Raw genomic sequence first — 12,348 nt, forward strand, 5'->3', positions numbered from 1 at the left:
CGTCCAACTGCGGAGTTCTGGTTTTGACAGCTGTCAAATTTGCTCCAGGTTTACTCCAGCTAGAGAATTTTGAAAACTTTTGATGGTTTAAAAGAGAACACCACCTATGGAGCTCTTGGTTAAAAACTCCACCACTGTCGCATCCATAATTCGCCTGGGATAAGCCTTTCTCTGGAACTTTTCCTTCTTGACTCTAGCTGCCTCATTTTCTAGTTCCTTACGGCAGAAGGTTCTTTCCTCCCTCCTTTCCCTTTTTTATAGGGGCATCTTAGCCCCACACTGCAACTTGTTGGGGCTCCGTTATCTCCCTAACTACAAACCATTAAAAGAACCAAAAGGTCTTCGCCACACATTATCCCAGGATACTAAAGACGCACTTGGCTTGAACTCATAATTATTTTAAAATCAGACACAGTTTCTCTTTCTCTTTCTTTTCTAGCAACGAGAGACTTTGCAAATGTTACAAAAACTGCAGCTCGCATGTGTGAGACTGCAGGCAGTGAACACAGACTAGGATCCTCACCATGCTTTCTGCACCTGGAGTTTCTGGTTGGAAGGATGAACAGAATTATTACAAGGTCTTTGCAAGGATTTGCATGAAATCGGCTTAACATGGCGCCAAAGACAGAGAAGGTGCTGAGCAAACCCGAGCTGTTGTTGTGACTACCAATTTAAGAGCAACCCAGCGATCAGGCATCGGAGTAGTCAAGCGGCATCGCTCCACCTTCCTCGCGGGAGGCGCAAGGAAGGGGCAGGACCACCCGAAGCCCCGCCCCTATAAGCGGCGTTCAGTTGTCTGGGCAACGCGCCGCAGGGTCGCAGCTGGAGTGACGCGGGGCGTCTTACTGAAGGCTCACTGAGCACGCAAGGTTGAGAGATGGCTGAGGAGGAGTCAGAGAGCACGGCCACAGACTCCCAGACGGAGGAGAGTGGCGAGCTTCCTGTCATCCAACTGTGCGGGCTGGTGGAGGAGCTCAGGTACTGGCACCGTGGGCCTCTTCGGCCTCAGCTGCAGCCTGCAGACGATCCAGGCCTACGCCGAGCCCCGCGGGGACACAGCCCACTACGGTGGAGAAGGAGCTTCTTTGCCTGGTTACGCTTGCCTCTTGCCTGCTCCTGAGCTGACAAGCCACTGATGGAGCCAGGACAAGGTAGAGCGACAAGGGAGTCAGGTGGCTTGCAAAGACCGGAGAGGATTTGGTGAAGCTAGAGCTTGGTGTCTCCCTGGTGTCGGGAGCCACTCTCCCGAGCCACTCTACATGGTGGCCTTCTAAGCCCTTTCCCAAAGTTAGTATGATAAAATGAAGATGGCCGCTGGGTGGAAACGAAGCTGTTGAAATGGTCTAGTTGAGGCTTCACGGGCCGAATGAGGGTCTAAGCATGGAGACGGTGAGGAAGGATTGGCCCAGTGCTCTGTATTTCCCACAGCCTGTGTTCTACCTACCACAGCGAGTTAACTGCATGCAAAGATTCCATGATGTCGTTGAGGTTCCGTGTACGATGTGTTGATATTAGACGGTATCCTGTTTCTGGCAGCCCGAATAGGTGTTGCTCCTATCCATCTATAAATAGTTTACACCAGAATCGAGAGATTATTACTAATAGCTGCCATTTTGAGTGTCTGTCCTTTGCCACAGCCTTATATGTGATACAGCCATCCTAGGAGGTACACACTTTCTGAAGTTTCCTTCCCTAAGGTCTTGAAGCAGAGATTCAGACTCAGGAACCTGTGGAAGGCCCGGCTGAGGCTAGGATAGGTGCTGAAGAGGCAAGATGTCTTGATTTTCCTCTCTTTTCCGCTAGCCTTCTGTACTGATCTCAAATTCAGGAGTCAGTTTAACAGTACACCCAGGCCTCAAGGCCACGGTCTCTTCTGCATGTGTATGTACATACAGATAGAGTAGGAAGGTTTTAGGACTGGGGATGTCGCTCAGTGGGAGAGCCCTATTGGTTCAGTCCCAGTACTACACACACACACACACACACACACACACACACACACACACACAGCTTAAAGTTGGGCGTGGTGGCTCACACCTTTAGTCCCAGCACCAGTGAGGCCAGTGGATTTCTGTGAATTCAAGGTCAGGCTGGTCTACTTGCACAAGTTTCAGGCTAGGCAGGGCTACACAGTGATGCCCTGTACCTTAGCTTCTTTTCCATTGCTGTGACCAAACACTATGACCAAGGCAACTAATAAAAGAAAGCATTTAATTTAGGGACTCATGGCTCCAGAGGGTTAGAGTTCATGATCATCATAGTGGAGAGCATGGAAGCAGGCGACAGGCATGGCGCTGGAGCAGGAGCTAAGAGCTTCCGTTTGATCCACAAACTCAGGGTAGAGGGAATGCAGTCATTGGGAATGGCATGGGCTTTGGAAACATCAAAGCTCACCTCAAATGACACACCTCCTCCTACAGGACCACAGTTCCCAATCCTTCCCAAACAGTTCCACCAGCTGGAGACCAGTCATTCAAATACCCGAGCCCAAGGGGGTCATTCTCGTTCAAACTACTATACCCTGTCTCCAAACAAACACAAAAGGCACGTTTTATATATGAGAAGTAGTTGTAAAAGCCATAACGTTGGCATAAAAAGATAAGCTAGATATGTTATCTCTTGTTTAAAAACCACAGTTCAAAGACCTCTTCCATTTATGATAAATGTCTAATGGGATTTCTAGTCTGTTGGGTGCTGCCAGTAAAAGAGCAGAGAAACAGAAGCCACCATCTGAAGACACTGGTGGGTATAGATAGCTTCAAGAAAGCAGTCATCGCTTTTACACATGAGTTAGATGGTATCTGAAGATGGGGCCAGCAACAACAGCCATCAATAGGACACCAGCACTCTGAATTTTGGGGCTTGTTAGACACAGTAACCAAGAGATCCAATACTCTAGGAGTACTCCACGGCCAGAAGCTGACCTCGTGTCATGGCACTGCTTGATACTGCCCTTAAGGGAAGATGGAGTCATTATACCCATTATAGGTCCAGAAAGGAAGGCGCCAAGAAGCTGCTTGTCTTACAGAAGGCCATGTGTGGCCGATAATGGACTAATTACTGATTAGCTGGGGTGCTATTCATAGAATTGACTTAGGTACTCTGTATCTTGCAGCTATGGAAACTCCGCTCTCAGAACAGAAACAGAGATGTTTGAGAAATATTACTTTAGACTGGAACCTAGGGATTACCGAACGCCACGGTTATCAGAATTGAAAATATCAGCAGCAGAATTCTCACAGGTACATAATGAAAGGTGGAAATTATTTCATCCTGTTCGCCTCCATAAATGCAGATCGTCTTGGTGTATCAGCCTTCGGTGTGCCTTCTCGGGCCGAGTGGCCATAGGGCTTTCTCCCTGTTCTACTTTCTCATTATTCCTTCCCTTATAGTTCCTTTCAAGGGAGGGAGTCTCATTCACCTTGTAGTTGACTCTTCCAGAATACCTTAGTTTATGCGGAAGAATTCCTTGAAGGCTGGTATGGAAGCACAAACCTGTAATCCCAGCGCTTGAGAGGCCGAGGAAGGAAGGCCACAGAGTTTTAGGTCAGCCTAGGCTACACAGTAAGACCATGTCTCAAAACAAACAAAGCCCAAGGGCTAGGAACCTAGCACGGGGATAGAGTGCTTGCCTAATAGACACAGGGCCCTGAGTTCAAACCCTTTCACTGAAACAAGAAGTTTCCTTAAATGGAGAACTCAGTTTACAAGGTCTATCCAAACCAGGCATGGTTGCCTTTAATCCTGGAACACAGGAAGCAGAGTCAAGCAAAGCTCCATGAGTTTTATGTCACCAGCCTGGTCTACATAGTGAGTTCCAGATGAGCCAGGGATACACAGAGAGACTCTGTCTCAGAACAGTCACAAACAAGGTCTGTCCAGCCACATAAATGAGTGAAGTGCCCGTCTGCCGGATTTATCTCAAAGGGCCAGTCTATGTAGGTTTATTCTTTGAGGATGAAACAAACTTTCTTTGAAACTCACACCTTACCTGAACCACCTTCTATGATCATTGCCTTTGAGGGCCTAGAAAATTCATGATTTTCGTCTCTTTTGCTAAACCCAGTGCTTCAGATACATTGCTCTTCTGTGTTTGTATAGAAGCACTGAGCTCTAGGTCTTCCCTGGCCGATAGCTGAGGTGTTTCTAAAATGCTTTCCCTGGGGAGATGTGAGTGATAACTATCCCTTCCTCCTAAGGTCCCAACACAAACCAAAGAACAAATCCACAACGGTTCACCCTGGGGAACCAGTGAATTTATTGGACTTATTTACAGAGCGCTCGCTGGTGACCCCAAAGCAGCCGTACTGCCAAGTCTTCATCCAATATGCATGATGGCTCCCCGTAGCTTCACAGGGAAGCTTCTCCTATGTCCTTCTCCCCAGTCCTCCACAGTCTACACACTCTTGCCCCTTCTAGAGACCTCATGCAGTCAAGGCAGAATTGCCTGGGAGGAGTGGCCAGAAACTCGGGTGAGGGTCCAGAGACCCTCTCTGTTCCTTCTATGAGGGAATGTCAACAGTCCACAGGCATGATTGTGATGAACTCTCCAAAGCACATGCAGCTGTTCTCTTGGAGACAGTAACAGTGTGGCTCAGAGGACAGTACATTACAATACTGGCCCACACATTTCTACCCGCCGGGATGCTCTGAAATATTTAACTCATTGTCAAACATAAGCCTTGTGATATTTAGTACAAGGCCTTAGGGTGACTTGGGAAATGTCATTTCAGCCCTAATGTCCAACATCCTTTTACCATGTCTCTGGCTCTATCCAGGGCACCTTCTTGTAGGTCCCAGAGCTCATTTTGATAACTACCTAGGGCTGCTTTATCATCAATTCCTCTCTGACCCTGACTTGGTTTTGCTTGGGTTACAGTTTCGAAGTAGGCGTAAATCCAAGGCTCGCTTAGGTGACCGTGCAGGCCTCACTGTAGACCAGAAGCTTGAGCTTGTACAAAAGGAGCTGGAAGACACGAGAGAGGAAATTCGGCACATGCGCGCTAATGCAGAACGGGACCTGCAGTACCATGAGGTACCCCCTTCTCCCTGGGCTGCACCTCTCCACCTGTGGGGTGTCCACATCTTGCTGATCCTTGAGAAGAAGCCCAAGGAGAATGAGACAAATGAAGGATTTACCTCTATAGAACTTACCAGTAGCTCCCCCCCCTCTCTCTCTCTGTGTGTGTGTGTGTGTGTGTGTGTGTGTGTGTGTAACAATCTTTAAACTTGTTTCAATATAAAGTATCAAAAATACTCCAGCATAGAGAACTATCATCACCAACAACACCAAGCTATGACACCCATTGGCATAAAACCGCTCTCGTTCCCCATTCCTCACTGGGATGCTAGGAAGTGAACTCTAGGCATATTGTCTACTGCAACCATTTTGTCATCTGTCTCTAAAATGTGGTTCTTTTTAAAGCATAGCCATGGGCTAGAGAGATGGCTCAGCGGTTAAGAGCACTTGTTTCTTTTGCAGAGGACCAGGATCCAATTCCCAGCACCACGTGGTAGCTCATACTGTCTATAACTCCAGCCCCTAGAGATCTGATGCCCTCTTCTGACCTTTGAAGGTACCAGGCACATATGTGGTCTACATACCTACATGCAGGCAAAGCACTCATATACATGAAAACAATAAAATAAATTAATCTTCAAAAAAATCCATAACCACAGTGACTATGCAGGCCCTCAAATTTTTGCAATATTTCTTTAGTAACACAAGGAGTTTAAGGTTTCAGTGAGTGAATTAGGTGCAGATGCCCACGGCAGCCTTCATATAGCACATGCATAGTCATGGACATGATTTCTGAACTCCAACACAGCCTCTCCCATTAAGTCCAATAAAATCAGCCCCCCAGTGAATAAATAATCCTATTTATTTGGTTTCCCATGGGATAAAGCTATTAGCTTGCCTCTGACAGCCAAGCGGATTAAAAATAAATACTCTTTAGCACAGGACTTGGTATGCCCTTGAAGAAGGATGTCCTTTGTTTTAGGAATGGCCAAGGAGGAGCATCACAGGTGAGGTGAAAGTCACAAGGGGGTGATGTAGGTACGAGCTTGGCAAACGCATATTAAGGAGTCCGGTTTGGGAGTCAGGTCGAGTAGGGTAATGAGGCCTGAGAACTAGGCAGAGGGTTTATCCAACCCTCCATGTCTTAGAAAGCTGGATCCCACTGAAGAAAGTGAGCAGGAAAAGAACATGGTAAAAGCAGCGTGTAAGGGGTCTGGTACTCCCACATGGGAAGACTAGAGTCTGGGGAGACCCACTGAAGACGCTATTTCCTGTTAGCAAACCAGGAAAGGCTCGACTAGAATGACTTACTGTGTGGCCAGATGTCTTCTCACGCTGTCCTCTAAAGGTAGGGGTGTGTGTGTGTGTGTGTGTGTGTGTGTGTGTGTGTGTGTGTGTGTTTCAATGTTCAATGCAGCCCATATTTGTTAGAGAATATTTTATTTTTTAAATATTCATTTATTCTTATTTTGTAGGTGTGAATGTTTGCCTGCGTGTATGTCTGTGCATTCCATGCATGTCTGGTGCCCACAGAGGCCAGAAGAGGGTGTCAGGACTCCCGGAGCTGGGGTTACAGCGAGTTGTAAGCCAACATGTGGGTGCTGGGGACATGACAAGCATTCTCCACAGGAGCAGCCAGCTCCTAACTACTCTACCATCTCTCCAGCCCTTTATAGAACATTTTAAAAATACAGGGAAGCTAAAGGAACATTCGAAAACATGGTGCTGCCATCTTAGCAGAAGTAATTACTACTCACACTTGGATTGGCCTCCTAGAGTTCAGATAAATTTCTCTATACATATGAATTTCCTTTTAAGAAAATATAAAAAATTTCATATCAAATTCTCTCATGAAGTATACCTTTTGCTTAACACTGTCTTTCTATGTCATTATACAGTTCTTCCTTATCTGCAGAGGACATGCTCAAGTTGTCCTGTGGATTTCCAAAACCTTGGATAATGACAAACCCTATACTCTGTTTTCCTCTACATACATGTAAAAAAGTTTAACTTAAACATTGGACATAGCACAAGGTTAACAGTAACTAATATAGAATAGAACAATTTTAACAATAAACCTTAATAAATTGCCAGCATCATTTATTTTGCATTTTGGGGTCTTTATTAGGTAAAACAAGGGTTGCTTGAACCCAAACACTGAAATCTGCCAGCTGCCCACGGTCAATGGATAACCCAAGTGACTACTAGTTGACTAATGGGAGGGTAGCATATATAACAGGATTCACTGGATAAAAGATGACTTTGTGTCCCAGGTGAGACAGAATGGAAATTTTATCATGCTATTTAGGATGATGCACAAATTAAAACCTGAATTGGTTATTTCTTGCGTTTTCTGTTTAATATCTTCAAATAGCTATTCTGTGGACACTGAAAATGCAGATAAAGAAGGGCTTCTGTGCACATATATTCATTTGTAGTATCTTTTCTTCAAGTTACACACACACATATAAGAATACTTTATCACCTCACTGACTAATTCATCATCTCTCTAGATTTAACTGTGACTCATGCTTTGTGTTGGCTTAGCTGGAGTCTTGGTGGTACTGTGTTATTTTGAGACAGGGTCTCACTTTGTAGCCCAGGCTAGCCTCAAACTCTTGACAGCCCTCTTGCCTCATCCCCTCAAGTGCTTGGATCACAGACGTGTACCACCACACCCAGATTTTCCGTATCTTTTATATGGCTTGACCTTTAATGGATAAGTAATACTGCCAATATGGGGATAGCGACAGAGACCATTGGTCTTGTTTTTTGTTGGCTTGCCAGATTCTGTGGATGCATTAACTTCCAAGGCATGTTATAAAATAGTAGTTGTCATATAATGGGCTTTATACTTAAAGATATCTTTCTAAGCCCCAGAAGAAGCATCTGCACTGAGACAGAGGCAGTGGAGACTTAGGTATCCTTGGGGTGTGCTCTTGGGATTTTTTGGAAACCCTTCTCTCTTGGCCAACCCTCCCAGGCTATCATTGAGGAAGTTGATATTCGATGGACTGAAGTTCAGAGAGCAGTGCACGACTTTGAAAAAGATATTATGAAAACCATATCCAAGAAGAAAGGGAGCATTCTGGCCACTCAAAAAGTGATGAAGTACATCGAGGATATGAACCGCCGGAGGGTGAGTTACTGGCAGAGCTTGGAATTAAAGAATCGATTTTTGGTTTGGTTTGGTTTTTCAAGAGAAGGTTTCTCTGTTTACCAGTCCTGGCTGTCTTGGAACTCACTCTGTAGACCAGGCTAGCCTTGAACTCATAGAGATCTACCTGCCTATGCCTCCCAAGTGCTAGGATTAAAGATTGTGTATGCCTTTAATCCCAGTACTCAGGATCTACACAGCGAGTTCCAAGACAACCAGGGCTATGTGGAGAGACCCTACCTCAAAAAAATAAATAAAATAAAGTAAAATAAAAGATTCAGTTCTTAGGTCAATGACACAGAAATGACCCACGTGCTGCAGCCTCTGCTGGGGTGACCACTGCCGTCGTTACCTGGCTTCCCTGACAAGGCAGCAATGTCCAGGGGTCAATACACCACTCTAGAGACTGTTTCAGGGAACAGGCTGCGTAATCCCACGTGAACAGCCACATATAGTGGAAGCCTATTGACTGTGGTTGGTTAGCACATTACCTCGGCTTGGATAGTGAGCGCTCTAACCACCAGGGTTTCTATGCCAACTAAGACTCATCTACAGGCCAGCTACCGGCTACTTCAGAATTCAGTGTTCTGACTTCAGGAGCATACTATGCCATGCTTCTTGTTTAGAAGAGCAGTGTGCCAGGTAGGCTGGCTGGCAGGTTCTGCCTGCATTTTCTCCTGCACTCCACCATAATACTCCCCACACATATATAAAATATGTTTTTAATCTCTGAGTGTATGTTGCTGTGGGATGGTCTGTATGTCAAGTGTGTTGCTGATTGGTCAGTAAATAAATCACTGATTGGCCATTGGCTAGGCAGGAAGTATAGGCGGGACAAGGAGAAGAATTCTGGGAAGTGGAAGGCTGAGAGAGAGACACTGCCAGCCGCCACCATGACAAGCCACATGTGAAGATCCCGGTAAGCCACAAGCCATGTGGCAAGGGATAGATTTATAGAAATGGATTAATTTAAGCTGTAATAACAGTTAGCAAGAAGCCTGCCACGGCCATACAGTTTGTAACCAATATAAGTCTCTGTGTTTACTTGGTCCGGTTTGAGCGGCTGTGGGACTGGCGGGTGAGAGAGATTTGTCCTGAGGTGGGCCAGGCAGGAAAACTCTAGCTACAGTATGTGTATATCTAAATTTTTAAAAATAATATGTATGGTTTTCTTTTTTGTTTGTTTGTTTGTTTGTTTTGCCTAGGTATATTTATGTGTACCACGTGCATGGCCTGGTGCTTGTGTAAGCAAAAAGAGAGCATCAGAGCTCCTGAAACTGGAATTATGAATGGTTGTGAGTCTCCATATGGGTGCTGGGAACCAAACCCAGGTCTTCCAGAGGAGCAGCCGGTACTCTTAACGCAGAGCCATCGCTCCAGCCCCCACCCCCAAAGTGTGCATTTTACATGTATGTTTTTGTTTTTGTTTTTGTTTTTTTCCCCCGGAGCTGAGGACCGAACCCAGGGCCTTGTGCTTGCTAGGCAAGCGCTCTACCGCTGAGCTAAATCCTCAACCCCTACATATGTGTTTATTAAAGCAAAAGCATAAAGGAAACACCAGCCAAGCAGGCAGGACGAGTATCTGTAGTCTGTCATAGTGTTTCCTCTGGTTGGTCATGTTTCCAGATGTGTGTGTTTCCTTGAGAAAGGTGTGAACTAGTCAGGTTACTGCACAGGCTGAGACAGGTTGCTCATAGGCGCTTTTCATCTCCTTCCTATAAGGAGATGGATTCAGACTGACAGGAGAAAGGAAGGGGAATGGGGTGGGGAGAGTGTGCTTTCAATTGCAGAGATTTTGTAGCATGTTAAACTTGGGACCCTGGGGTCAGTTGAGCAGGGTTCTTAATCCTAACACGCTATGAATGGTAAACATTTGCAGCCTACCATATGAACAAAAGACCCAAGAGTCCCAAGAGTGTATTATCAGTAAAGTCCGCTGCAGTAGCACCACACCCAAATACTACAAAAAATGGAGAAGCACTGGAACCCTGGCATAGAGCCAACCCAGTTTCCTCTGTCTCTTGGCTTCTGGTGAAAGGGCCTCTCGGCACCTGTTTGGGCAGAGTTAAGAGAGCTGAAAAGAAGTGACCAAATGCTAGAGCTCGAGGTCTGGTTTGTAGGCCCAGATTAGTTATTCAGAGCAACAGGGGTAAAGATGAGTAATTGATTAAAATATGCTTTTTTTTAGGATAATATGAAGGATAAATTATGTTTGAAAAATGTTTCTCTCAAAGTTCAGAAGAAAAAGATGCTTTTACAATTGAGACAGGTAGGTGAGTTTTTTCTTTCTTTTTTAAAAGGTAGCCCGAGTGCTATCCCCACCTATCAGCCCGCCCACCCCTGAGAAATACTCCTGTCCTAGTCACTGGGATCTTTGAACAGGTTGTTTTACACAGTAGTAGAACTTTCCAGTTGTTAGTGATGTAGAGGTCTTAAGAAGGGGAGATGTTCTAGCTTCATTTCTGCTGCTATGATAAAATATACTGAGAAAAAGAAACTTAGGATAGAAAGGATATTTTTCAGTTTGTAGTTCGAGGTTACGGTCCATCACTGTGGAGAAGTGTCAGGGATGTCCAACAGCTCATCACATCATATCCACAGCCAAGAGCAGAGAAAGATGAATACATACATGCTTGCTTGCTTGCTTGTTTCTTTATGCTCAGCTCGATTGCTGCACTCTAAATACAGTTCAGGACCCCCTGCCTAGGGGATGATACTACCTACAGTGGGCTGAACTTTCCCACATCAATTAATCTAGTTAAGACTCCCCCACAGGCCAGCCCAAGGTAGACACACCCTGTTGAGACAGTCTTCCCAAGTGATTTTAGGGTGTGTCAATTGGACAGTTAAAGCTAACCCACACAGTAGATGATCTTGGGTTACCTGGCTGTACCCAATACCACTTTCCTCCTTATGAGAGGAAGGAAAGAGGGTGAGAGGAAATATAATAAGCAGGGGTCGTGAGCCAAGGAATACAGGCAACTTCCAGAAGCTGGAAAGAACAAGGAAGTGTTCTTACTAAGAGCCCCCAGAAGGAATGCAGCACTGATAGCATTGTGATTTTAGCCCCAAACCTACTCAGCCCCCAGAATGGGGAAGTAATACATCTGCCTGCATGGGTTAAGACACTAGGTTTGTAGCACTCTGTGGCAGCAACCAGAAGAAACCAACGTAGCTACTGGGCAGGCAAATTCAAGGCTTTCTGTAGACAGAACTGGCCTAAATTTGAGTCTTAGGACACAAACGTGGCTTTTTGAGGGATGTGGCTGAGTTTTTTGGTATCATTTCACTGTGCAGTGGTAAGTGTTTCAACAGATGACTTCAAGGGCTCCCAGTTAAAGGCAGGAGGGCTGACGGGGCCCAAGGAATCTGGAACATGGCCTGTGGCTTCATCATTTCCCTTCCCAGTGTTTTCATCGTTATACCAAATATGGGCGCTGAAGACATGTGCATCAGAGGTAGCCGTGGACAGTGATGTGGGACTGGACAGGGCAATGTTCATGTCGGGCAACTATTGCTGGGTTGACTCAGGATCCAGAAAGACCTCGGCAGGCTGGAGCAGCCCTAATGTGACTAAGGAGAAACGCAAGACTCCCAGAATATCTGCACAGGCACAGGCTTAGATGCAGAGTCTGTGACAATTAGCAGGGTCCTGGGCTGTCCTAGAAACATGAACCAGACCAGGAGGGACTCCCTGCTCTGCGCTTCCCTGTGCAGTCTCACCGGTGGGAACTCCACTCTTGAAAGAAGCAAGATGTGGCGGTGGTGTGGAGATGGCAAGATGGAGCGTGGCTGTCTGTGCTTAGGGCTGCCGTGGAAAGGTGGAGCCAGTGAGACCCAGAAGAAGGAACACTGCCCAGGGGCTGCCTGCAGATGAGGAGCTCCCTGGTCTCCAGGGCTTCACTGCAGGCTCAGGCACCATGACGAGGGACTTGAAGTAAGCGTCTGTGGATGACCTTTAACCTATACGCCGTTGCTGCACAGAGATGACAGACGTGTGAGCCCTATCCCTAAGCACACAGGCTAATGGAGCGTAGTGTCCTGAGAGGAGGGCAAACACAATTCTGTTTAAAGGGTTGCCCTGGGTGCAGAAAACAGGCTATGTGGTGTTGCTGGGTGAGCGGTATCTGGATTTAAGGAAATTGTGGCACTTGGCAGGGAGCAGCAACCC

General features: G+C 46.2%; 1 protein-coding gene across 3 annotated transcripts in view; it reads left to right on the forward strand.

Annotated features, from left to right (window-relative positions):
* Positions 1-749: 749 nt before the first annotated feature.
* Positions 750-12,348, forward strand: part of Ccdc113 (coiled-coil domain containing 113) — a 28,782-nt gene continuing 17,183 nt past the window's right edge. The window contains exons 1-5 of one of the 3 annotated variants that reach the window (XM_059264606.1): positions 751-978; positions 3,116-3,242; positions 4,880-5,035; positions 8,004-8,159; positions 10,366-10,446. In XM_059264606.1, the coding sequence (XP_059120589.1) occupies positions 878-978; positions 3,116-3,242; positions 4,880-5,035; positions 8,004-8,159; positions 10,366-10,446 (621 nt within the window). In that variant the 5' untranslated portion in view covers positions 751-877. Of the gene's footprint in view, positions 979-3,115; positions 3,243-4,879; positions 5,036-8,003; positions 8,160-10,365; positions 10,447-12,348 lie in introns of all 3 variants that reach the window. The other 2 variants (XM_059264604.1, XM_059264605.1) reach the window with 2 other exon arrangements.

The sequence above is a fragment of the Peromyscus eremicus genome, chromosome 5 (genome assembly GCF_949786415.1).
Source record: "Peromyscus eremicus chromosome 5, PerEre_H2_v1, whole genome shotgun sequence".
NCBI lineage: Eukaryota > Metazoa > Chordata > Mammalia > Rodentia > Cricetidae > Peromyscus > Peromyscus eremicus.